The sequence below is a fragment of the Anopheles stephensi genome, chromosome 2, assembly GCF_013141755.1.
Source record: "Anopheles stephensi strain Indian chromosome 2, UCI_ANSTEP_V1.0, whole genome shotgun sequence".
Lineage (NCBI taxonomy): Eukaryota > Metazoa > Arthropoda > Insecta > Diptera > Culicidae > Anopheles > Anopheles stephensi.
Genome location: NC_050202.1, coordinates 52694313 through 52721281, shown reverse-complemented (window position 1 = coordinate 52721281; position 26969 = coordinate 52694313). Strand labels below are relative to the sequence as shown.

At 45.5% G+C, this 26969-nt stretch overlaps 1 protein-coding gene and 1 long non-coding RNA gene across 9 annotated transcripts in view; both read left to right on the top strand.

The window, feature by feature from the left end:
* Positions 1-26969, top strand: part of LOC118502699 (polypyrimidine tract-binding protein 1) — a 225159-nt gene that overhangs the window by 71839 nt on the left and 126351 nt on the right. For 2 of the 8 annotated variants that reach the window (XM_036035232.1, XM_036035227.1), the window contains exon 4: positions 6536-6556. The exons of 3 other annotated variants lie outside the window; for them this stretch is intronic. In XM_036035232.1, the coding sequence (XP_035891125.1) occupies positions 6536-6556 (21 nt within the window). Of the gene's footprint in view, positions 1-3227; positions 3281-6535; positions 6557-26193; positions 26840-26969 lie in introns of those variants that run through there. 3 more of the 8 variants (XM_036035225.1, XM_036035224.1, XM_036035233.1) reach the window with 2 other exon arrangements.
* LOC118502753 lies at positions 20336-26200 on the top strand. Its single transcript, XR_004905072.1, has 3 exons — positions 20336-20833; positions 21595-22478; positions 26084-26200. It is a non-coding gene; the product is annotated as an uncharacterized LOC118502753 (long non-coding RNA).

The following is a 26969-nucleotide window of genomic DNA, read 5'->3' as shown; positions in this document are numbered from 1 at the left end:
ACAAGGATGTTGAAATATCCATTGACAAAATCGAAAATCATATGCACAGAAGCGAAATTCTCAGCAATTGTTAGCAAGGACATCATCAATATTTTTCTTTTTTATAGCATTTCTACCAACAGCTCTTGTCTGCCCCAGTACATTGATAATTCTTTGCAGCATAATTCTAACCGGAGAACGCAAAAGTCCTCAATGTCTTGAAAATGATTTTTTCATGTCCGCATGAATTGTTTCACATCGGGTACAGCGGGATTGTTTAATCCTTTTTTGCTTCGTTACATGTCCAGTGTTGCAAATTTGATGCCATTCCCAGCAGAGCGCTCGGTAGTGTGTCCCCGTACGACACGAGAGGATGTTCAATAAGGCATTACGTCTAAACGGCACCAAGGTTCAAGGATGTAACGATGTGTGTACCAGTAAGATTTCACATAACATATTTAGTGCATTGCCTCGTTGCTTCCATCGGGTCGTTTCTTCTATTTTGCGTTTTATATTTCTTTCCAACAAACCTGCAGAATGGTCCTTGGACCTCTTCTTACCATCACAAAGGCGTTAGAGTGGGTACCTACTGGTTGGGACGAGATATCGCCCATAACGCAGGGGAAAAAAGGATGCTCTAACCTGTGTGAATCGAATGTCACCCGTGTGTCGAGACGGACGGCTCTTCCTGGTCGCATCATTTTTTCACCTTAATATAATGTTTATGACATAAAAAGTATGGAGCATTGGGTAAGCTTGTTTTTCTGCTACCGCCCCGTTCGCTTCCATTTGGTTGGGGTCAGCATGAAGAGGAAGAAGAAGCTGTAGCTGAATGTGTGTACAGATACGCCAATTTCTCGTTGTCGGGCAGACAGCACGAAGTAGCATTGTTTAGGTTTTACCACTTTTCCGTAAAACACATTCCTGTTGGAAAACTGGAAGAATGCCCGAGTTTTATCTTCTAGCTCTCCGACTGTAGAGTTGACGCTTTTTCGTCTTACTGGGCTGATGCTGTGAGTAGGAGGGTAATGGGTGAGGTGACGAGCGACAACGGAGCCATAAAACTACCTAAATATGTTATAAATTTTTCATGATATTTCCTAACGCTCTCGGGCACATTCGTGTATCCAGATTTATCAACTCTCTTGCTGCGCTCTGATCAAATCTCCTTGTCTGACGTCCTGACCGTCCTTACCACCATCGTGACCATCAACGACAGTGCACATGCCACCCGATGCCGATTGTCTGCTCTCTCTCTTGTTTGGTGGGTGTGTGTGCCTCCGGAAATAATAGTTATCCGGTTCGTGCGTTTGTGTAAGAGTTTTCCCCCCAGCAACTCCTAGTTCGCCATGGAGAACATTCCGACGGATCGACCCAAACGGACCGGCTGACGACACAGGACACAGGTTTTGTTTGGGTGCACAGAAAATAAAAGAATATTAAAAACCTTAACGACTCATCAGAATGTGAATGTGGGCTTATAGCTTAACTCAAAGCTATCCTGAGATCGAATTTTCATGGAGCCCTATCGCAGGAGGAGTATTTTTGACAATACCACAATGCAAGGACTCTGTGCTTCTGGACTCTGCTAATGAGTTGATGAGCTCTAGGCCGAAAAATTCTTGTGGTCTGTGGGGACTGGATGGGATTTGAAACCCGATTCTGTCGTGTTGTCTCGGTCGCCGGACAACCTTATTGGTCTCTCATATATATTGGTTGACGATCTAATAAGTTTTTACAAAATAAACCCATTCGACTAATTAAGATGCAAAACAAAAGCGTGATACGGGATTGTATTTCGGTGGAAAACAGATTTGCTTTGCTCCCGATTTATTCGCAAAACTAATGCAAGTTTTCTACCACGCCACCTGAGGTCACCGAGGTTGAACCCGGCTAAAGCATGGTCATATGGGAGGAGCATAGGGTGTGTTTTGTGTAATGTATGCTGCGCTGTATGCTCGCTGCTCAATGTCCGGATGTTGCAATTCCCACACAATACGGCATTGTGACTATTCAACGCTACACAACAACCCGCCCAATCTCCATTCGACCCTTTCCCACCCTCCTGCTGGAGTGTTGTCATCCTTAGGAAGACGCCATTTCTAGATACATCGAGCTGTTGTTGTTCCGTGGTTGGTACGCCGATCCCCGTGAACCATTTCTGATAAATATTCATTCCCATTAGAAGGGTGAAGAGAGGGCCGGACGCAACCAAACATCGTCGGGCACCCGAAAAACCATTTGCACCCAGCTGAACCTCGCACAAGGGCCGGCGGGCAGTTAACACGAGAGCGAGCGAAGTGGTGGAGGACTAGACGCAAACAGAGTTCGCACCAGCATCCAGGGGCGTTTTTAATGTTACGCGGGAATGTTGGCATCCGCAAGGTTTACGCGTATCCTCCTCGGCTCGGTGTGCTCGGTTGTCCTCAAATTGATATTTCGCTTGTAAAAAGCTGCAGGGGCCGCGGATAGGACGGTGTAGAAGAGTTGATCAAAAAATTCAGCATCGAGATTTTGCATAAATTTTGGTCGTGCTGGTCATTTTTGGCAGGATTTGTAGCGACGGTTTTTTGGTGGCCATCTAGTTCCTGGATGGCGAATTGGAGCGTGCGTCAGCATCTGGTCATTTTCACAGTTCTTCGGCCAGGTGAACTGAAGTGTTGGTGGATTACGTTTGGTTGGTCAATTAATGAATATGCCTATGGTTTGCTTTTTTATTCGATACATGTCACATGAGTTCGTGGAAAAATTCTATCACGGATGTTGTTTGACGAATCGTACAAGGATTCTTTTCTCGCGCCAATGTACAGTTTTTTGTTGCGAACTCAGTCCTCATCAAAACAGCTGCTTATCTTCTCTCGCTGTGGTACATGCTGGACATTAACACTCAACATTCGGACGAGGTCGCATTATAGAAGTTTGCCGGATGGTTTGTTTGTTTGTTTTGTTCGGCCATACACCGCCATGGACCGCCATGATGCATGGGTAAACGTTAGATTTCTGGAAGTAAATTAGCATTAGAAGCGTGTTTCTGGTTCCCGCACCAGGAACGAAGTGGTTGATTGGTAACGCAATTCCGGCCCATTAAGCGAAGAGTGATTATCAGCACCAGAATTGTATTTAATATTTTTGTGCTTCATTAATAACTCTTCATTCTTAAACATATCAAATTAAATCAATAACTCTTATTTAGTGAGTTACTCGTATCATTATTAAATTTTTTATCTTCTCTTTTTTTGGCACAACAGGTAAGAGCATCCGGGAAGAGATGGTAGACTTTGAGTACTCGTCGACAACACTGGTAATTCTTACGCATTAGATATTCTTCTTCTTCATGCATGTTTCATCACATTTCTCTCTACCTGAAGCTTTTCAAAGTCAACTTTTAATAACACCACTACTCCAACCAACAGCAGCGCAGATAACACCAACAAGAAGCCAGTTCTTCAAAAGTGTTTGTTTTTCGTTCTTTTTACACAGTCACAAACTCTTGCCGTCTTGTGGAGAAGCATTATTTTACTCTCGTCCTGCTGTGCACACCCTCTCTACTACTACTGCTATCACTATCTAGTATCGATGATCTATTTTTAACTCTATCAACCTTTTTCAGATGTTTTCTTTAGCAATCTTTATCCTCTCTCAAAAGTGATTGAACTTTCTCGTCCTTTCCTCTCTAGCTATTTATCGTTAGAAAGCTGCTTTATAGTCTTTCTTATTTAGTGCGTTGCTTAAATTTTGGTTTATTACCTGGTATCAGTCTCTTAGTAACTGTACAACTTTATCTGTCCGACGTGAAGTACTAGGCGTCTCCATCCGTGCAGGACAATTTAAAAAAATACTTTTTCAAAGTTTAAGTATGGTCATGCTCTATTTACAAAACGGCAGATCTACCAGTTTAGTTCAAACTTGCTTACACCCGACGATAATCTCTTCGAGTTCCCGATGCTGCTGTCCCAGGTACGGAAAAGATTGATCGATAAACGTGGACACGTTTCGCTGTGGCGTTCGTGGTTGTATCGTTTTGCTTTGCAAAGCAGATGGGATCAATGCTACAGTTACAGCTCCATCCCGTTCCCTTACCGTTGACGGACACCGCGGGATACGCTTTTAATGAGAGACACACCAATCCTGCTGCGGGCGCGTTCGGTTTTACAAACCCGGACAGAATCTAGCCAACGTTCCAGGCTTTTTTGCAAAACTCTCCCCGTTGTCCCCGAAAGCGGAAATGGACCCGGGAACGATTGTGCCAGCTCTTCGCTCTGTGTGTGTGTGTACATAATGATAGGCAATAGCAGCGGGGTCCGTTTGGATAGTGAACGAGCGCGTCTTTTGGCGATATGACATGGCGAACCAATTGGCATTGCGAGCGCAAATGCTAGGCGAGCCGAGTTGCAGCAGGCAGGTTTCGGTAGCTATTTTGTAAGCTGATGCTAAAATTATCCCGCATCTCCCGCATTCGCAACGGGGCACATCCGGTGGATCCGGTGGAGTCCTAGGTAGAGGGCAAAACATCAGGATAATAGTTGCTAGTGGCGCTGGCATTCAGACAAAGGGGACAGAAATTGTTGCCGAGTTGTGTGGATCTTCTTGCAGAGCATAGAGAGCGCGGTTGGGTGAGGACTTCCAGTGGCCAGCTTTGGCCGGGGAGGCTAAATGTTGCCTGCTGCGGGGTTGGAGAGCACACATGCTGGGCAGAAAAGCTGTTTCTTTCGCTTGGAACTGATTGTGCTGGCAACCGAGGAACCGAAGGCCCTCCATTTTCTACTGGATGATCTGGCGATTTTCAGCACATTGGTTTGTGACCGTTCGATGGATGAATGTTGGATAGGTAGCTGGCATTATTTCTACAGAAATGTGGACTCCGTTTTCGCTCGGCCGTCATGTTTTGTGTAGCGCGCTTGCATACCGAAATGCCTCCTCACAATAGCTGAACCCTGATGCTGCAATATTCGGCTGCGGAGTTCCCGTATCGAGAACCTGCTGGGACGGGATTTTGATATCATTATCATTAGTTTGTAACGCATCATTGCAAGCGAATGGAGTACTCGCGCTTCGATTTGTGTGTGTGTGTACCTGGGAAGTGCGCATATTGATGTTGCCGTTTTGTCCGTCCATCGTCACCTTTCCCACCACGTTTTCGGTGGTGGCCTAGCCTACAGTACAGTGGCTAATGGTGATCAAACAACTTTTTGCAACTCCAAATACCGACGACCTAGTTGGTGAGGGTTGGGGGACTTCGAGAACTTTGTACTAAACGCACTAGAAAATTCCTCCCCATTCACAAAAAAGGGCCCATGAAAAGGCAAGAGCCTCTTCAAACATGGTGGTGATCAAATGAAATTGGTAGAGTCAGTTATTGTGCCCAACAACTATTGACCCGCATGCAATGAACCGGGCGGAGGACAACTGGTGGAGAAAGTTCGACAGAGGGTGATGATTTTCCGACTAATTTGGAAATAATTATCCCTCGATTAGGAAGCTCTCCTATATTCTTGGTATTCATGGCGATGGGGATTTAGCGAAAACTATCAGCATAATCAGAGACAATCCGGCGAAGGTATGCAATAGGACCTGCGAGAATGAAACCGAGAAAAAAATCCTCCACTCTACAGTTAACAGTTAGTGTACTTGGTTGGCCGACTGTATGCGTACTGCTGCGTACTCATATTTATTGCCGGCAATGCAAGGGTACATTATAAACACTAAATTCCGATTGCAAATGACACTCGCTCCCGCTCTCTCCCTTCATTGCGTTTCACCAACGGTAATGGCTACTGGTGCTGAAAATTAGTGCGAGCCATCATTGTTGATTATGGTTCGTCATTTGTAAACTGAATCAAAAGATCGTAACGGGGGAATGTCATCTGATTTTCCGATACGTTTCGCACGTATCCGATATTTGCATCCATTTGGTGGCATCTCCGTGCAATGTGCGCTCCGTTACGCTACACCGCGGCAAATTGCTGTTGATTAATAATTATTTTCCATTAGCTTTTCGCAGATGCCGGAGTGAGGGCAGCCAGGGAACGCTGGATTGTGAAAATGGCAACCATTTTGTAAACTGATGTTCATGTGTCGTTTGCCAATTGATACGAATTAATCTAGGTGGGGTGAGAAGTTGGGAGACTTTATCTTTCTTTATTGACGAAATTTTGTTTGTTAAATCGTTAAATGCGACTCGTTTAATAGAAACAATCGGGATCGGGTCCAATTTATAAATAATATAATGCACTGTTTTAAGTTTTGCTAATGAAAAACCGATTTTTCTTTTGTATATCAACTGCTTTCTCTTCCTAAACTCTTTTAAACTCTTTTATCCTATCTTCTCTTCTTTCGTCTGTACGAACCTGTTCGGCCTGTCAGAGTGATCTTCCTGTAATCTTCTTCTAGTCCTAGTATCTGTAGAACACATTTCAACACACCTGTGTCTGATCGTAGTGCCTTCCTTCGTGTTCTGTACCACGATGTTGATTGTAGTTCTTCGACTGCAAAAACACCACCAGTGAAAGCTTTGTGTTTTACCATCTCTTTTATATCCTTCTCTATCTCGTTTTAGCGGGGCCTTAATCTTTTCGAGGTAAGAACACTGACCAGGATTTAATGAGCGTTTTGCAGGGTAGTTTTAATCGTTTCTATACCTCGTGGATTAATCTATGAATGTTCTGGAAATGTGTGTGTGTGTGTCTCTAAGAAAAATCCTTCTACAGCTAATGTTGTTCCGACCAATCAATCGATCGCTTGGGATAAAGTTTACCGTCAACCATCACCATCAAACAGCGCCACCGGCCAGAAGTTTGCTGTCCCTTGTCTATTATCTACCGTGTTGTTACCTTGAAGTGTTTGGTTCCAACCAACTCAAGGGCTGCTCCTGCCAAGTCGCTTGGAAAGACACAAATTGTTAAACGAGCAAAATATTCAAATAAGCGAACCATCTCATTCGTCGGCCCGATTAAGTCCACCGTGGTATTTGCGTGGGGATGTGCCTGCTGCGACCGGGGAAGAAAAAGGCCATGATTTGCACGTGCGCGTGATGGTCGCAGATTCAAATTTGCCGCCTCGCCAAAAAAGTTTCGTTGGTGCGTTATTTAGCTGGCGCCAGCGCGTCATGTTTTATTTATGAACGAAATTGATTTCTTGAAGCTTCTTGATGTGTGCGGCGGTGGTGGCAGCATTGTTGTACCAATTGCCCTCGTCCATTTTCCGAACGAAAGAAAGTACGGCGGCTGATTGGTTAAGGGTTGAAATTGTATTTCAAGTATGTTGCCCCCGCCACACTACTGGAATGCTTTTGAAGGAAAGTTTGCGCAAAATTATGTGAAACAATTTGAATTGGCGGCTGTTTGTTTGGTGAATTGCTTTGATTGGAGCAAACGGCCGTTTTTAGAAAGAATTATGAAGAAGGGTGCGAGATTTTTGGTCTGCGGGATCAAACATTTGATACTAACCAAACAAACTGAAATGAATTATTGGAATAAAAAAGTTATCTGGAAATTACGACAAAAAAAGCTTTAAAATAAATTAAGCATAAAATGTCTGCCCTGCGTTACTGTCAGGCTGATGACCATACCGAACGTGACAGCCGACACGGTAAAGCGTTTCCATATCAATTAGAATGAGAAATTATTATTTTCCGTCAACCTATACAGCGGCACGTCAAGCCAAGAGAGAGAGAGTCGCGAAAGTGGAAACGGAACAGAGCGGAGAGAGAGGCAAGGTTCTACGAGCAGTCCACTTGTTGCAATCGGTAGGCAGCTAGCTAGCTTGCTAGGTAGCTTGCAATGTATACTACAGGGTTTTTCAGTGGTTTTTGACACGTTCTCATTATTTTTATTTTATCCCGTGGTTTTTTTTACGCGATTTTATAAATCCTGCCAATTAGGAAGAACAATTATTTTTATCAAATCGATACTAATGAAATTTATTTTTTTAGGCTAGCCAACTTTATTAAGATCTCGTTGAATTATTTCTATATGCATTTGTTTGGCTCTACAGCCTCGAGAGGTGTTGGTGGCTGTCTTTATTGACTTCTCATGACTTAAATTTACTCGTAGATAGATAGTAAGTCCTGCGTACAGGAAAGTGGTCCGAATGGGATTATATACCCGGTCTTACCCTGTCAGAAGACAGGTGCTGTAATCGTCTCTGCCATCGGACCGCCTGAGTTATCAGTATGTCAAAAACACATTATCGTTAGCGATGGTCACGAATTAATAAAAAATAGATTATTTAGATTAATAGACAGCTATGTAAGTAGTTCCTTATTATTTTATTTGCGAAAATTCGTCTCGAGTTTCATTGAAAAAAAAATTACAATAAGTAAACGAAATCAAAAAATTAATGCCAACGCGTCAAGAAATTTTGGAATACCCTGTAGCTGGACTCATAATACCTCTCTTTAATGAAGCGCGAATTTATGAAATATTTGGAGAAAAATATTTTCAAATAATTACTGCCCTTTTTCTGCTTCAAATAATATTAAACAACTTATTTTCTATAACGATGGAATAAAACATACTAAATAGAGAAACGCCGCTTTTCGGAAGAAAATTAAAAGAGTGTCGTCCTTTTGCACCGTCCAACTTACTTCGGTGCAGTCGGAAGCTTCACAGCATGATGCTTCATTATTCTTTTTGCAGCGAACCTAACCTGTCTCACACTGTTCCAGTTACTTTGCCCGTACGCCACTTGAAGCGCATAGCATTTATTCAGGGAAGAGCTTTACTGTGAGAAGAGATTGGAAGTAGAACACCACCCACAAAAAGAAAAAAATAGACCCACAGACTGAACTTTTGATTAATGAAACGTATAATGATAGCACAAGCTCTCTCGCTAGCTCTGGCCGGTCGCTTCTGGTAACTACTGGGCAAATGCTTCAGCCGTGCGTCATTTACACTATTTGACAAGAGCGCAGTATAATCAACCAGGAAGTGTGGCCAGAGTGTGAGTTGTGCGATATGAAGTTACTCCAGTTTCCAGCGGGGATCGATTACTTTCTGCGAAGTGAATATTCATTTCGCACTCAAAAGTCAGAAGAATAATGCTCCTACCATTTCCTTCCCATTAGAGTGGAAAGTTCTATCAATTGAAGAATAATTGAAACTACGACGGTGGGACAGACACAGACATTTAACTTCCAAAAGTCGTCTTTTACATCCTTAAACTACTCACACGACGATGGGAAGAACCCGTTTTTCAAAACCAAAACCCCAAAAATTTCTTCGCCCATAAATATGCTACCGTTCTTCGGGTTTCGGTTTCGGCAGCAAGCAAATCCTCTTATAATAACAAAACAAATTAGCTTCTTACCTGGTCGCTTAACTCGGGAGCTTAGTGCGTACGGGTAAGGGTTCTGTAAAATGGGAACTTCGGTCTGGTTGTGCATTCCTGCTCGCTCGCTGGCTTCTCAGCCGCCCTAGCGTTGCTTAGTTAGGGTAGCTTCAACCAGACGGACGAGATTTCAAGATTCTTATGCTGATTTTATCGTTTTTCATTTGATTGCCGTATCATTTGACGGGGCCGTCGCCGTCGACGTGCGATTGAATAGAAATATGGTTTCGGATTCGATTTTCCCCTAGTGACTGTTTCCCAATGGTGGGGTTTTTCGCATTGTGAAGCTATCGCATTTAGAGCGTGATGTTTGAAATAAAAGGGTAAATATTGGTATCCGTATCTATTTAAACATTGCTCCGGCGTCACTCAACTACAAGGCTTTGTCGTTTGTCGGGGCGGAAAAAAGGAGACAGAGACACACCGAGGAGTGTGGCGAGATGTGGTGAAGGAAATATGAATTGTGGAAAATGGAACACATCATTGTACTTTGTTCGCGCTTGCTGTAAGCCTATGATTGTGGGGGTTGGGTTGGGAAAAGCCCATTCATCTGAACACATGTCTCAGTATGTTCAGCTTCTGGGCGTTCTAGTAGTCGCACGAGTGTCTAGTGGTGTGCTGCGCTGCTCGTTGAGAGAATAATATGGTAGAAATTGATTAAATATGCTTCCGGGAAAAACCGTATTTGTTGAATGAATGTTGCGGAAGCCGGAATTCTTGGCGTGAAGACGACATAGACATAGACGATTGTCCTTAATCATCATCAATAGCGAACAGTTCCCGTGTTTAGTTTGAACAATTGGTAAGGAACCACGGATACGTGATGTGCTGTGTACAGAGATGGTTCTAATTGATTCCTTATTGGAGGTATTAGTTGATCCTTGGATTATCACTAAAAGGAAGGAAAATTCTGGGTATCAAATGGCGTATCAAACATGGATAGATGAAGACTTCCAGGATGTACATTTCTAGCATAGTTCTATAAGAAAACAGGTGATTTACAATTACAGCACTCAACACCTATAAATAGCTGCCAAACTGAGTCTTCGTCCATGTGTGAGGATTGTTCGACGCCCGGCAATTGCAAATATTACAAAATCAATCCATATCCTATCGATCATCGGGGTGTGGATTCTTAGCCAAACCCCACGGCCCCTGAATTGTTCCGTATGTTTGCACTCAGGAAAGACAGTAAGAAAAATTGATTCCTTTGGCAAGCAACAGTCCCGGATCTCAAATGTAGCTACTACACATTACCTACATTATTTGCTCCGTTCAACGGGACGAAGAGACTTTGAGCAAGGGGACCAGGAAATCATCCGACGCCCCGATATCGAGCCGTATATCCGTCAGAAATTGAAGAATGTAAACCTTTTTCGTTTACCAATGACTGTGTGTGTCTGTGTGTGTGTGTGTGTTCGCCAGCTCAAGCAGAAAAGGCAATATCACAATTCAAACATTTGCGCACGACGGAAAACCCCGGGCTTGAAGGTAAACCCCATTTGAGATGTTAAACTTTTCCTGCTACGCTTCGTCAGGTCGCTCTGTGTGTGTGTGTGGGAAGGTCTGTTTCCATGTTTTCTGTAACAGCCCTGTTTCGTATGTAAAGGCTTATCTTTCGGTTATGGTTGTACCACCACCATCCATCCAGAAGAGAAGGGGAAGCATAGTGCAAGGTAGACGACGAACCCTGGTGCTGGTGGATTTGCAAAGGATTCTTCCGCGATGCGATGGTTGCAATGGTGCACTCGTTGTTGCAGGCTTTGACCTGTGGACAAAGTTTCCGAACAGAAGAAGAACCCCACCTGTGTCCTGTACGGACAGCTCCTCGTCGCGAACCTGTTTGCTCCACATAGCGTCATGATAACGTCATGCGGGCCTGGAAGATGAAAGGAAACAATGCGAGTACGGTGGCTCTTATGAGGACAACGATTTGTTTTTCATTTCCTAAATGATTGGCACACCCGAACGAAGGGTACAATTGAAATCAATTGTTGAAAACCATTGTTCGAATTGTACGTGTGTGTCTGTCACATGCTTCAGGGAAATGTATTACTGACAGCGATACAATTTACCGATCATCCCTTTTACAGTTTGAAATGGTTCTTAAAATGCGGAGTGATAAATCAAAATTTGCCGTGAAGGAAAATCGACTCAACCTCCCCACACCTCGTCACACAGAGGCGGAAAAATGAAATGAAAAGTGCGTAGATAAAATGTATCCCCAAAACACACACGCGCTCGCGCACTCCCACGGGACCAACAGCAAGCGATCGAAACTACGCAACAAAAGAGGGGCCATTTAAAGGGGGAAAAAGTTGGGCTTTTCCTTTATGTATATTTTATAGCCATTTTCTTTTACGAGCCGTCGTCCCCATTGTAGACTTTAGTTAACTTTGCCACTTTATGTGTGTCTTCAGGTGACGAATAAAAACGGTTTCCAAAGCAAACTGAGGCCGATTTTGTATACCCTGTTCGATTTGGATGGTGCGCTCTATTGTTCTATCACACTTATGCTTACGGTTGTGTCGGTACTCGCTTTTCATGCATGATTCCTGGTTGTGTGAAGCGTGTGCGTTGCTCGGTGGGATGCGCATTTAAAGGCGACTTCCTTCCGCCACAAGACACAGGACGACCAGGTGGAATAGCGAACTTGATATGCTCACTCGCGAATATTAGGCCCGCGCCAGACAAACACACATTCAAGGGTGAGTTGCTTCCCCGCTTTTTCTGGATGATGCTTTGCTTGACTCAAATCAAACAAACCTCACTCCTCGGGCCCACGTTGGACCACCCTTATCCGACTACCACCGAGTATCGATGATAGAAAGCAAACGGAAAACGTGGAAAAGCTTTTACACTTGACGAAAAGCCCCGGCTTCCCTAACCTGGTGTGTGTGTGTGGGATTGTTGGTGCCACAGGTTGGTGCTTACCTGTGGCTGTGATTGCTGATGTTTTCTTGTCTTATTACGTCGCGCGTTATCCTTGCGCCCCCGTGCCAGGAATGGCACGAAGCAGGCCTAACTTTATATCGCCCCCCCAAAATAGACGATCCACTGCTGGAAGTGGAATGCAAAACAATTCTCGATTGTGTGTGTGTGTGTTTGATAACAAGAGAAATGAATTTGAATGGCGCTTTTCAAGCTGATGACACCGGTTGCCGTTCCATCCCAACTTCAGGCCCATCGTTAGTCGAACCTTTATGGGCACATTTGTGGTGTGTTTTGTGATGGAACAGGCGGAAGGTTTACGCTTCACGTGCGCTGGCTTAAGAGAAGCGCCATTTGTAGGGAATCGGGCCTTTTGGGTCGAAAGAGGTTTGAGGGGATAGAGGAAGATGGTCGGAAGATGGTTTCGCAGAAGGGGGAGTATATTTTAAATGCTTCACAAAGTAGAAGCAGTACAAATGAGTTAACATGGATTAGCTTTCTAAAGCATAAGGAAAGTGCGTGTGTTTTTTTTTTTGGGAATAGGATCAGTAGCTAATTCTTGGTTGGAAATAATTAAATATTAAGACAATGTCCTCCGAATTCCCATGTTCCTCAAAAATTTGTAATGTTGAGGATATTGACTGCCTGTTACTGGTGCTGTGAAAAGCGTTGGTTCTAAATTTTTTAATTTTTTGATACTGAAACTGTAGCTTAACAGATAATTGCTATCCAACAGGCTTCGGATGACTGTTCATCGCTGCTTACGATTGATCAAACTTCTGAAAAATGTTGACTATCTTATGCTAATAAGTTCTCGAATTTTAAAGCAATCTACAAACTTATCCACTTCTGGATGTGTTTATATGACTTACACTCATAGAACCAGAGCCAGAGGTAATCTATCTCATTTCAATGTTCCAAGGTGCATATTATTCGGCTTCGGTACACATCACTGTAAATTGATAAGCTTCAGAACCTTTTTGATTCGTCTATTCTGGAGTTCCGACCATTTTTCACGTAGTTCTTTGAATTGTTCGGCAATGGCCTTATGTGTTAGTTCTAGCATCGAAACAAGCTCATCTGGCCTTAATCCTCTTTGAGCAATGTCATCAATTCAGCGTCTTGGATTGTGCTCAGGATGCAGGATTAGAATGTTAAGGATTAGGATACATCATCGTGCTTGAAGATAATCCTCGCCTAAGATATTGCAGTTATTGAACACTAGACAATTAGAATAACATATTCATACAGGTTGGTCTATTGATGGTGTGATTTAGCTGCCTTTTCATTCGATTCCTAGTTCAAATTACAATCACTAGACGTATAGTCTCAGTTCAGCCATATTGATGTAATTATTTGATGCAATAACTCAATACTTATCATATAAGGGACAGGTTCAGTAATCGAGGCAGTACTTCACATCATCTCTTCATACGCATGGAGTATCTGACTGATATAATGATCTCAGATGATCGATATTCTAACGATGAAAGGCCGCTTTAAACTTATACCTCATAAATTTTAGTTATTAATCCAATTGAGTTATGCTTGAGGGTCCTTCACGGAATCATTAGACAAAGCATTTTTAGATCATGAACTGAGTTTTTGCACAATAAGTTCAGGTCTGAGCAATCCAATATGTCAACGATAAGCTGTATGCTGGATCAAGGTACTCCTTCATATTCCATCGATTATCCATCAAATCTTCCACATACTTCAAATGTTAAGGTCCGACAATCATTCCTTTGCTTCCGTGTAAGGCTTTCATATGAGAAAATGCTACTCCATAGGGGAAAAGTTACCAACTTAACACTCGGACGTCCGAAGCGCAGGAGCATGCAATAAAACCCGCGGCAGACACAGCACAACCCCGCCAAGGATTTAATGTGTCATTGTGAATTTGTTTGTGCAAATCCTTCTAAAGCCTGTCTCCGGTCCCGGTTGTCATCACGGGTTCGCGGACCGGCGGGTTCCGGTTCGGCGGATTTTCGGCTCTCTGTATGAGTTTCGCATGAGTATGTTGTGCGCGCCTCACCACCGGCGACACTGTGGTGCAAACCGTGTCCAGCTTTTATGTTCGCTTTGTTTCACCCGCTGCAACACGGCGAGACAAGGCCCGATTCTGTTTCCACACATCGGCTTTCCATTTGCTACAGGGAAGTCCATTTTTTATGTGATGTTGTACGAAGCGCGATTTTATTCGCACGTTGTGTATGTGCTCCGACTAGCGTCTATTTAGCAATGAAAAAAATGTATCCAGAAGGATTACGGTTTTGGATGGAGAATTTCGCTAGATTGTATATGAAATAAAAAAAAGGAGCAAAAACTCTGCCCACTTACATGGGGGGGAAAAAGATGAAAAGAAAATTCTCTTGCAAACCTGTAACGTCAGTGAAGGCAAAAAGCTGGACACCAGCAAAACCTTGGACAGTGAGCTCACCGACAATGTCCCGGGACAACACTCGCTCTTGCGTTAACCAACGTGATAAGAAGAACTTCGTTTTTTCCTCCTCTGTCTGTTTCGGTACATTTTTTTCCTCTCGTAAAACATAAGCACGTGGACATCAAAAGAAAGTGTCGTAAAAATTATGCAAAACCGAACTTAAAGTAACAAAAGGGTAAAACGTGTGTGGGATGCTGGTGGAGTGAAAAAAAAAGCTAAATTCTACACCGTCCAAGTGAATCTTCTCGGTGATCGGTGATGAAATGCTAATGGTAATGAACAAGTGAATCACTAATTTACTACGCCTCGAGGGCACTATTCAGCGAAGAGAAATGTGGGCTGAAAATTGCGTGGTGAAGGAGGGTCTGTGTTGTTTAAAAGAGGCAAGCGCGACTGGCGCCCGGGATAAATATGTTAATCGTTCCGTGCACACGTTTCTACGTGAGGCGTGTGACAACTGACCTGTGACCTGGGACGAGCGATCTTCCGCTTCTGTGTCCCGTGAGATCCGTTTATCCCTTTTGATATTCCGCGCCGTGGATGGTAGAGATCCTGCGCCGAGATGGACGAGATAATGTGGCGGGAGAGAACGTGTGGTACATGTAACTTTAGGTATAACCGAGTCCGCGTAATAGCCTTCATCGTCCGGCTCGCAGAATGGTCGATGATGAGCTGGGTGCGATGGCTCTGGTCATCTAAATCCTCTTTTTGCAAATGGAAGGACACGAAACAGAAGAAGAAAAAAAACGCTACATCCGGTTTGACATTTGCAGGGCAACGTTCCGAGACTTGACGAACGCTATGGTAGCAATGTCTGTAGAGCTCTCCACACATAGGTAGAGCTCTGACAACAGAATAACAAAAAAAAAAATCTCGTCTTCCTTCTGTGAAGCGGATTTGAATTCCACCTTTTCTAACTAAGTATTTCACCAAAATGGAGCAACGGGAATGTACAAAAAAAAACTCGTGTGTACACGAGTTTTGATGCATTGCAGGAAGCAGCGTGCACGGATTTCATCGGTCGTGTTGTAAGTTCCAGCCCTTTCGGGACACGATATGACGATGCTGTTGATGATGATGGGCAATGATTTCGGTATTTGCTTTGTTTCCGTCACCTCGATTATTCATATGAAAATTGCTCCCTTTAAAGGGGTGAGCAATGGGAGAAATTGAGGGAAAAGGATGATGCCACGGTACTTCTTTGCAAGCTTGCAGCAAGGTGTACAGGGATAATAAACAGGCAAAATCTGTACCGGCGCTAAAAGCAACCGAACCTAGGCTTCTCCTTTTCGGTGATCTGTGATGGTTTCACGAACGAAAAAAAAAAAACAGGACTCCTACACACGTGGGTGGGAACCAAAGGGAAACGTCTAAATGGCTAATGGAAAATGCATAACTGCCATCGTTGCCGATCCTTTGGGGCTTTAGTACACACGCTACAGGAAATGCTGCAATGGGTGAATGGAGCGGTAAAGGTGGGAGTGGGAGAGGCGAAGCAGGTTCACCCCGATGCCTAAGTGCCCCAGATAGGATAAGATGCGTATCCATTTTGTTGGTCTGCCTTTGGACGGGCAAGGGGTTTTTTTTTTTTTTTCTTTCGTTTGCACCTTCGCCTACCAACCAACCTTGCCGTGCTGCGTGGTTGAAGCGGATTCTGCATAAATCTGTGCCGCTCGTTGGGTTGTGTGTGGGGGGAGAAAATGGCAACGTGTCTGCACAATGAGATCAGCCAAAAGGGCGCCTATGGATGGGGGTGTGTGTTGCCGAAACGCGCCAGGGTGAGAGATAAGTAGTGGTGGCGTGCGTGCGATGGTTGAGCGATAGGCGAAAGGAAAGCAGCTTTCAATTTTCTCAATACACCCAACCCAATAACGCACGGATGATCAGGCCACGGGTGAGCTTATGTTGGGTCCGGTTTTTCCAATGGTATGGCGCGTAAGTGTCGGTAGGCGGATTGCGCTTTGGACGTGCGAGACCCGTATTAGTTCCGATGGGTGAATTGATGTTTCAATTTCATACGCTTACTATGGCAGATTATTGAAACCGGGTTTTTTTTAATGCTCTTTTGTCGGGTTCCATCTTAGTTAAGGCGAGAGGTTCCTATGGCTAGTAGGAAATTTTGTTGAAAATAATACAACAAAGTGTTAGATTGAGTAGTTTTGAGTCATTTGGTGATAGCCATTTCTAAGATTTGAAGCAGAAGTCACCAAACTTCTCAAACTAGGGTCCCGCTGCCTTAGATATCTTAATTGCTGGGCGAAATGTAGAAGCTTTTTTTTTGTTTATTGACCCCCTTCCACAGCCTTCTTATCTTACACTTCCATTTCCCAAATCTTAAAAGCTAGCGTACAACTCCGATTTTTCTCCAGATATATCACTGATTAGTCGTGTTTCAGTTGTATTGTTGAGGTAACATGATAAAGCAATAATATTATTCATTAAAATTAGTCATCAGGTCTTAGCAGAAATATATCTTCTTAGGGCGGCCCGGTGGTAGAGACGACAACGGCGTTAGTCGTCGGTGGCCTAAAGATCTGATTGAGAGCCCACTATGCGATAACATGGTATAACTATGTCCAATAAACCATCTAATGGTTGGTGTGTCCTTGCGTGTCAAGCATCGAGCTGTCCGGTGGTCGATACCGATAACGACACCGGGCATCACACGACAGGATCCGGGATTTAAATTCCATCCAGGTCGCCTACCAGCACGCAGGACTGATTATCCAACTTTTGGTAAACTCAAGTTACCGGAGCTTACAAATGGCAAGCCGAGAACTTTAGACCTTTTAGGCTGTTAAGGAAGAATATGTGTCCTTACATGTCTCCAAGCTTCGAAGAAGGCGAAATAGAAGGATTTGGAGGGTAATCAAACATATGTTCGTCATTTGAATGTCAGTAAGACTTTAATTGCTTTGTTCACCCGGTACTTAGCTGAAACCTCCTATCTGAGCTGGGAGATCTTTGGCTCTTATCAACTATTTAGCCGTTAGACAACCACAGATGAATAACTTTAGATTTCTCATGTTGATGTAAATGACTTCAGTTGGGCTAGTAATTTTTTCCGCGGGCTTCTGTCAAATATAAACGATTAAATTCATTTGAAGATTGCTTGTTGTCCAGTTTAATCGGACAGCTAACAACATTTCCACCACAAAAGCAGCTAAACACTTAGAGTCGTCAAGGACCTCACAATTCGAGTTCCAGTTGCCGACAGTTTGAGGAACTATTACCTATTATCATCGGCAAGATCGCTAATTACTGTTGTTTTAAAATGCTTTATTTTTAAACAAAATGTAATAAAAACATTTCGCGATGCTTTATAAGTCCATCATTCGAATAATAAAGGACAGATTTAATGGGCACTTCCTTTACAAAACTTATCCCCGATAAAGCACTCGTTTCCGTTGTCGTCGTACAAATCACCGATCGCTCGCACCAAATCCAGGGACTGTGCAGCAGTGTGGGAATTCTTGAAGGAAAAGCCTCCCGAGAGCAGTAGACCATCCTGATGATGCTTCGTTATTGATGGTTGCGTTACTGATATACTCCCCAGTCACACACCGTGTTGCGTCAGCGAACCAAGACGCTGCGTCGCGAAACGCTCCGGAAGGTTGGGGAAATTGTGTCACAAGAAGCAACAAGCTTCGCTTGTTGCTCCGTTTGAATCCGCTTGTTGCTTCAAGCTTGATGCTTTTCTAGCCCAAAAGCTCACCCTGTTGCTGACGATCCTTGTCAACCTGTTGTTGTGTGACCGGAAGTTGTCACGCAACGACACGGAGAGCTTTCGCTGTCGGGAAAAAAGGGGAAATGATTTCCCCTTACCGTAGCGAAAGCTTTCTATCGTATTGTCACACAATGACGACGGGTCGGCTGATAAGAATCATTCCCCACTCGCTTTCTCGCTTTTGCAATGATGACGATGACTGTTTTGGGGGGGGGGAGGTTGGCCAGCGCTAGTTGTCCTTTTCCAGCCGACCGGATTTTCACGAACCTTTGCTTCGTTACGACAAACGTTTATCTAACCGAAGCGTGGAAAACTGCCGTGTGTATGCAGGCCAGTTCGGAGGTATTCGGATCCGTGCGCTGGATCGGATGGACAGGTTGGTCGGTTCGGTAGGCCGGGATGGACATTACATGAGCCAAACGTTCGGCTTCGGGCTCGTGAATGTACGCACAGGTGTGTGCCCTGTGTGCTCTACAAGTGTTTGTAACTGTGTTCGGTTGGGCAAAGGTTGATTCGGGCCTTGTTTTCCGTATTCTCACCTGCCTAAAAGGTGCAGGCTTTTCAGCAAATCGATGTAAGTGAGTTCCAGCAGGTTACACTTACCTGAGATAATATTTCGACGAGTGCTATCAGGAAAAAAAATTAAGTTTTATGAAATTGGGATTTTTAAATTATGATCGCATTTATATAGACTCATATATTATAAGTTCTCTACTCCTGAATTTATTAAAAAAAAATTAAGATTTTGAAATTGATTTTTTCTCAAAATATTACTTGATAAATAATTTCTGTACAGATATTATGAGAGCTATTATTGCTACGAATTTCCTGATGAATCTTCCATCTCCAGCTGTCTTTCAGCTCATATCAACAGTCTTTCACGAGAAGTTTGTTGAAAAATAAATCACAACACAGATCAAAGCTGCACCATGATCTTCCTATTGATCGTAGACGGAAGCATCTTCCTCATGCAATTATTTACCCGTTTCCGGTTTATCGTCAGAAGTTCCAAAGAAAGAGCATCTTTTGCTTTATTTCTCTAACTCTCCGTTCGTCTATGCTCGATTGGTACGATCTTCAATGATCGATCATGCTCGTTTGTTGTTTTGCTGCTGCTCACCGACATTAGTTTGCTCGGTGAGTTCTTGCCGTCAAGAGATAACTCACCATCGCCACACTCGGTAGCTCATGAATGTGTTTTGGTAATGTTTGGTGGGTACTTCCTTCGCTTTGCTTTCTCTGTTACACCCATCACCATCGTGCGGCGGGATTATTCGTAAGTAGTCTGCTTTGCACTCACTTGCGATTCCTTCTCCGGGTGTCGGGTACATAACATGTTTTATTCATGCATAGGAAAAGCGGCAGTCATCTCTCCTCCTCACCTCCCCCTCCCTCCTTCCCTCCCCATAATCTACTGCTAGTGCACGAACGAACAGAAGCGAGAGAACCCCGCACTGGAAGAAGCATCATTTGGACTCGCTCGTCCAAAGTTCTCGTTCTGAAGGAATTTTCTTGGCGATTCCGTAAGGCCTCGTCGATTCGGCGCACTGTGTTGCTTGCGTGCGTTTTGTTTTTTTCGTTTTGGCCCCCTCGCACTACGTGGTAGGTTTTCTTGTTGCTGCTGGTTTTGGTGTTTCGGTTTCGGGAGGGTAACTCTCGTTCGAGAAAGCGATTGAGATGTTCTTGCTGTGGCTCGTTTGCTCACTCACACTCGGTGCCGATTGTTTGTGGGGATCATAGGGCTAGCTCTCCCTTTTCTACTTCCGGCCGGAGTCCATGCTCACCCGCGTCCGGAGGTGAGTGTTTGTGTCCGCTGATGCTTGCTCACTCTTGCCCGTCCCGACGGTCCCGACGGTTACCATCGGGTGAACAAAGAGCAACAGCTTCACTCGCGCATCATCAACGCCACCGCCGTACTGCCACGGTTATCATCGACACAGAACAGCATCGTCATCATCATCATCATCTCCGTCATCATGGTCATGATTATCCACCACGGGCCGTCTGCCTGGAGTTGGAGAAGGAGCGAATGAGAGCGAGCGTTCGCTCGGATCATGTTTTTCCCGTTCGCGGGCTGTTCGGGTTTGCGCGCCGTCGTTCCCCCTTTTGGGCGCTGAGCGTTCGAGAGCGCGAGGATGCCGCTCGGACGGGTCCACCCGACGGTGATGAATCGTCGGGTTTCGGGTCCGGGTTCCGCCGTGTTCGGTCGGGCTTCGCGCTCGCAGTACATATCTTTTATGTATTTATGTTGGTTGCGTTTCTGCCGTTTTGTTATTACCTCGAAAAACCAGTCGATTTCGTTTCAGTCTTCATACAGTCTTCGCTTTAACCCGTTCCAATCTATCCGCCGCTCTCACAAGTTATCAGTATACATCAAACAACAACAACAACAACTACAATAACAACATATTAATATCTTAACAAAAGTTTGTAAAATTCACGCGCGCACCGCAGTAGTTCAGTACGGCAGGCAGATCTTAGCAGGACAGGTTGAGCGAGCGAATTAAACGCGGCTGATCGGTATTAAAGAGTTAGTTTTCGTGGTGTAGGATCAGGCACCATCAGAGAAGTTCCAGTCGCTTCAAGATTATTAGGCTCCCTTAAGGTACTCCTTATCGTCGAATCTCCTCACTTGTTGAACAAGTTAGCGTTTAGTTTCTGATACGATCGAGCCTTTAAGATCTCAAGTGTTTGAACATTATCGTCTGGTTAACAGTTGAAGTTCAATTTCTTGAAGAGAAGATCTTGCAACTTCCAAGTGTGTCCGCACCTTTGGGAAGAGTTACGATAGTTTAGTTGAATTCTTTGAAGGTCTCAGTCTCACTGACTTTAGGGCCTCGATAATAACTTCAACCGCGAGATTCGCGTTTCCTCGCGAGAAAGAAAGCAAAAGGACCTCGAACCCAGCAGAGTCCGAGTTCTTTCAAGGGCTCAAGTTACCGAAGTGATGTGTTGGTGTTTTATTTTTTACAGTCTCCCGTTGTTTATTTTCTGTCTCGTACGAGGTCCAGTGGGTTCTTGGTGCAGGTTGCCGCGATCTTGTTCCCGGGCCACGATCATTTGGATCGTGGAGTATCAGTTCCCGCTTCCTTTTGCTCACCCTTTAACTCTTTCTCTCTTTCTCTCTCTCTCTTTCTCTATCATTCGCTCGATGTTTGTGTGTGTGTGTCGCGCGCGCGGTTTCCAGCATTCTTTTAGTGCGTGAGTGCGTTAACGTCTTCACCGTTGAAGGGTGTGTATCAGCGCAGCGGTGGTGCGTTAAAGTGTCGTCTGTGCGTCTCAGTGTGTTTCGTGCCAAATTCAGCTCTCTATTTTCTTACACACGCCCGAGGGCTGCAGTTTTGTTCCTGCCTTTCGGTTGTTGGTAAATGTAAGTTGTGGTAACCGCTCAGTTCTGTTAAACCGGGCCATCTCGGCGTGATACAGCGGCCCGCCCGCCAAAAGTGCAACCAGCAGTTCACCAAAGACATCCTACGGACACTACGTCAGCGTTGACGTGCAGACGCCCAGACGCGTCTGTGCTTGTGTAGGGTTGTGTGTGCTCTCGTTGTGGTTAAGTGAGTGTGTGTGTGCGCGAGTGGTGGTGGTACGGCGCTACGATTCTCAACTTGGGGAGCCGAAAAACATCAACTAACCTGACACAACAACACGCGGAAGCAGAAGCGATTCTACACACCACACCTCACGTCTCGTCCCCAACATTTCCAACCCAAACGTTTGCCGGGCGCGGATATTCATACTCTGCAGAGTGGCCAGCTAAACGTGCATCTTTCGCGTGCCGACGCCCTTGTGTGGTGGTGGTAGTCATCCAGCCCTTTTCTTCACGCGCTTTTTCCCAAACCAACCCCCCGCCCACTGCCCAAACCCTCCCGAAACAAGAAACACGCTTACCTTGATATCCACCACAGACAAACGAAAACGAACAACAGAAAAAGTCGCGCCACGTATATACGCGGTTGTGTGGTTGTACGGTTGGGTCCCAACGAACGTTTTGCCCATAGTTGCTCAGCCATAAGGACGCGAAACAAAAATATTGGCAACAGCAGACGCAAACCTTAAATTGTGTAACAGGTTAGTTTGAATGGGCATAAGATATTGAGATCTCTAGCTAGAGCTAGCTGCTGCTGCTGCTGCTGCTACTGATCGCGCACCAGGGAACAGGAACAAAAATTGGCACAACGTCAAAGAAGAAGGGGTCACAACGGTTCTTGAGACTCGGGCGGCTTCTTTCTTTTTGCTCTCGCTCTGTGGATCATCTACCAGTGTTTGAAACTATCAAGAAACAGACAAACGGAACAGACCGCACCAAATCACTTTTCGATCGCTGATTGATCGCTCGTTCGTTTTCAGGCTTTGCCACAGACGCGTTTTATTCGGGGTGTGCAATTTACACACAGCGCAAAAGAATCGGCGTTGCACACACGCCAAACCTCCGGTGGGTGATATTTTCAACTGCAAATCATTCTCCACATTCCTTCCGCCGTTTTTTTTTTTGTTAACTAACCACACACATATACACGAACACACTCTGTTGTTGTTGATAGATAAGAAGCAGCAAAAGGAGGTGTAAAGGCTAGTCGAGGGTTAGGTGCGCTGTGTGGAACACGAAAAAACGGGTTTAAAGAAGAAAAAAAAGGCAAGAAAGAGAGCTGTCGAATAGCGGCTAATGAGCGGCTAAAGTTCTCGAACGCTGCTACCAAATCAAACTCTAAAAACCTTTTTACAGCGGCACAAAAAAAAAGACATAAAGAAACATATCAGGAAAGCGGGTGTGGGGGAAAGCGAGCAGGAAATCAGAGTCTCAGTGGAGGAAAATTCGAAACCCCCCTCCCCCCCCCCCCCCGACCAACCAAACGTCGGTGTAATTTTTACCCCCCCCAAAAAGCCAAAGAGTTGAGGGATGCAAGAGTTTTAGCTTTTGATGAGCACTGGAGAGTAGGTTTTATTTTCCGAACAGCAAGGTGCGTACATGTGTGTGCGAGTGTGTGTTAAGGGTGCGCTAAAGAGAATTCCTCCTGCCCGTGTGTCAGGTGTATGTGTGCGTGTGTGAGAGAGAATAGGGGTGGATAGTCAGGCAGCGTCGAGCAAGTCAAAAGCAAGGTAAAAAGCCAGAACTCTGGAACCGCGCGTTGTTGCGTGTTGCTGTCTCATGATCATCTCTGCCGAGACCGCATTCTCGATCGCGCGTGATCGTATGTGTGTGAGAGGAGGGAATAGTGAAGCGTGAGAGGTTGGGGTTGAAGTGAGGTTGAAAGCATAAAGCCAGCACAAGAAAAAAAGCGGAAACAGCGAACAAGAGAGGGTCAGGTGTGTGTGTTGAGAGCACCGAGGGGTTATAGCCAACACTACGAAGGTAGAGAAAAGCGAAGGAAACAAAAAAGACCTGCGAGAGTTGTTCTTTTGGTCCGCAACATCAGAACACTCTGGCCATCGGCAGCGCCTACGGTCAGCTTGGAAGACGTGTGTGAAGAAGGAACGGGCAACAGAGCAGCATAACCACAACCGGCGTCCGGCTGGCAAGAACCTGAACACCGCAGGGGTGAAGAAGAACCTGACGCGCGCGAGAGGCATCTTAAACCCTCCCCCGTCCGGGAACGGTGGCGAGCATTGCTTTCATGCTCGGTTCTGCGAGACGCTCGGAATCGAAGATCGTCGACCGTGCAGACGTACCGAAAACCGGTTTCCAGACATAATCAAAAATAATTACCAACCAATACAACCCCCGGGTTTTCCACTCACACATACAGACACGTGTGCGTGCTTGATCTTGCCCTGGTGGTTGCTGCCTGGATCATCATCAGCAGTTCCCAGCCCCTGTTGCGTATATTTCTCAAACCTTTCGGGGTCTTGTACGATCGCGCTCATTCTCTCTCTCTCTCTCCCTCACGCTCATTGAGGTGTGTTTATGTGTGTGCTATTGCATATACAACACACACGACGGGGTTGATCGTCAGTGGCACGCCGTGGGTTTTGTTCTGGTCTGAAGTTGCCTTGCGGTAGTTCGGGAAGAGCAAACGACGCGCACAACGCGACTATAGTTGAACCTCCTGTTTCCGTGTCGAAAGTCTAGTCTGGACGCAGAAGAAATCCCGCATCCGACCCATACGATTGTATCGAACGCTTGCTGCTAGTAGCAGTCCGGTAGTGTACTGATCTGTGCCGTTTAAGCTGTGCATTTCGCGACATTCCTTCGCGCGAAACAAGTGACCGATCCGTGTGCGAGGTTTTTGAGTCCTTCGGGAATCCTTGAACGTGTTTGTGTGAATTCTCCCAAAACAGCCTATATTTTTTAAAAGGTACTTGAGGGTGTGTGTGTCCGTGTGAGTGCGTGTGTATGAACGTGTTTTGGTCGTGTGGTGTGGCTGGACCGAATCGAGCTATAAAGAAGAGCGTGTAGGGTGTGCGTGTTGTGCGTGTATTCGTGTAGGACGACGTCACCCATCGTAATACGTCAGGTGTGACGACAGGTGTATAGGAACAATTCTAGGCTAATTAGCAAAAGAAAAAAAACACACACATATTTAGGCATGTTTAGCTTTACGGTAGCGTATTTTAGGTAAAATCGAAAATTGTGAAACAATTGTGTAGGCAAGTAAGAAACAATCTTAGGTAAGATCCAATCCAACCGTGCTCAACCCACGTGAGGATCGACAATCAAAAGAAGCGCGTTTTGACAATCATCAAATATATCAAAGGCACTTTTGACGTACGTGTCGGTACTCGAAAAACGTTGACAATCTTCTCTAGACTCTACTTCACTCTACGTGTACCAATCCTTTTGACCTCGTGGCGTAAGAGCATCCGGTTTTCCCCTTTGAATCGGACAATCAGCCGGAACGAATTCTGAATCTGTTGAATTCGCGTCTAGCAAACGCTTGACTCGCCTTCGCTAAGGTCAACTTTCGACAATCTCCGGGCAGTAGTGGCCGGAACCTCTAGTTCTGCGATCTCACTGACAATCCACTTTAGATACGCTATCGTTTCACTTTCTATTGGCGCGTGGAGCTTACTCCCTGTTTGCCAAGCAGTAGAGCTGTAAGGTGTAGTTTGTAAGGTAAAAATTTGAAGATCAATTATATAGAGAAATTTTTGGAGTGCAATTACAAGCCAATCGTGAAATTAGCTTTAAGGTGTATTAGCAGGAAGGTGTTTTTTTGCTACGTTGTGAACGAAGCGAAGAGGCAGGAGAAGTCGCGCACCACCAACAACAACCATCTAGATAGAGCTCACCGACGGGTTGTTTGGTGTGAGTATTAGGTATCGTGAAGAAGAAGGCAACACTCTGAACGTTCCTTCTTTGCTGTGTGTACGAATCAGAGCTAGACAGGAAAGCGGGAGAGTGTTTGTGTGTGTGTATTTGGTGTGTTATTGCAAACCGTAAGACGAACGCGCGTTTCTCTCCCGATCAACGGTTGAGAATCCCGTTCCGGTAGAGGCGAAAAATTCACGTCACCACCACGTATTTCCGGCCGAGTCCGATCTTTTGTCCCCCCTTTTTACAACCCTCGCCGGTAGCGGCAGTAGCAGCGGCAGCGGCCTCCGCGTCCACCGGTCTCGGTGCGAACAGTTCACCTTCCGCGCTCGTTCCGCCACAACCGCAGCCACCACTTCAACCACTGACACTCCCATCCATTGCATTACATCATCCTCCTCATCCTTCCGCCGCTCCTAACCAGAGCACGCAGCTAGCCGTAGCAGCAGCATCGCCAGCCACTGCGTCCCTGTACCAGCAGCATCAGCAACAGCACCACCATCATCAGCAACCGGTCTCGAGTCTAGTGAGTGCGACCGATCTTAACCAGGGCAGCTCGGGTGAGCTTGTGAACGCGTCCACGAACGGACTTTGCTGCAGTCAGCAGTTGTGCTACTGTGGTCACTGCTACCAAACGCAACAGCAGGGCATCTTTCTGCCTAGCGCCGCAAGTGCGCATAGCTATCCGGCGATACTCGCTCAGCAGCAGCAGCAGCAGGCACTGGTCGTTGGACGATATCCGGACATCCACAGTCTTATCGGTGGTGTCAATACGACCAGCAACAGTAACAGTAGCAACAGCAGCAGCACCACCACCGAACTGCTCAATCACTGCTCTCCAACGTCCGGTAACGGTGAGCTTGGTTACTATTCGGCCGGTACAACCGCCACCACCACGACCACACCGTACCATCACGCGTACCCGGCTCCACAGCTGTTGAGCCACCATCATCCGCATCATCTTCCTCCTCACCATCATCCACTGCTAGTGCAGCAACCCTTTCAGCAGCTCGCGCATCAGCAACAGTTGCAACTCTATCATCACCACCACCACCACCAACAGCAGCAGCAGCAGCAGCAACAGTTCCATCACCTCCAGCAGTACTTCGACAGCAACTACAGCAGCAGTCTCAGCAACAGCAGCGGAAGCAGCATCGTCAGCAGCAAAACACTAAGCATGGTAAGCATGAAACTCGACTCACTGCATCCGTTGGTGAAGCCGCCACCGTCCGGCATGTCCGTCTATCTGCCGGATGGCGTGACGGCGGCCACGCCAACACCGCTCCCGGCGGCCGCCTACCTTTACGCCA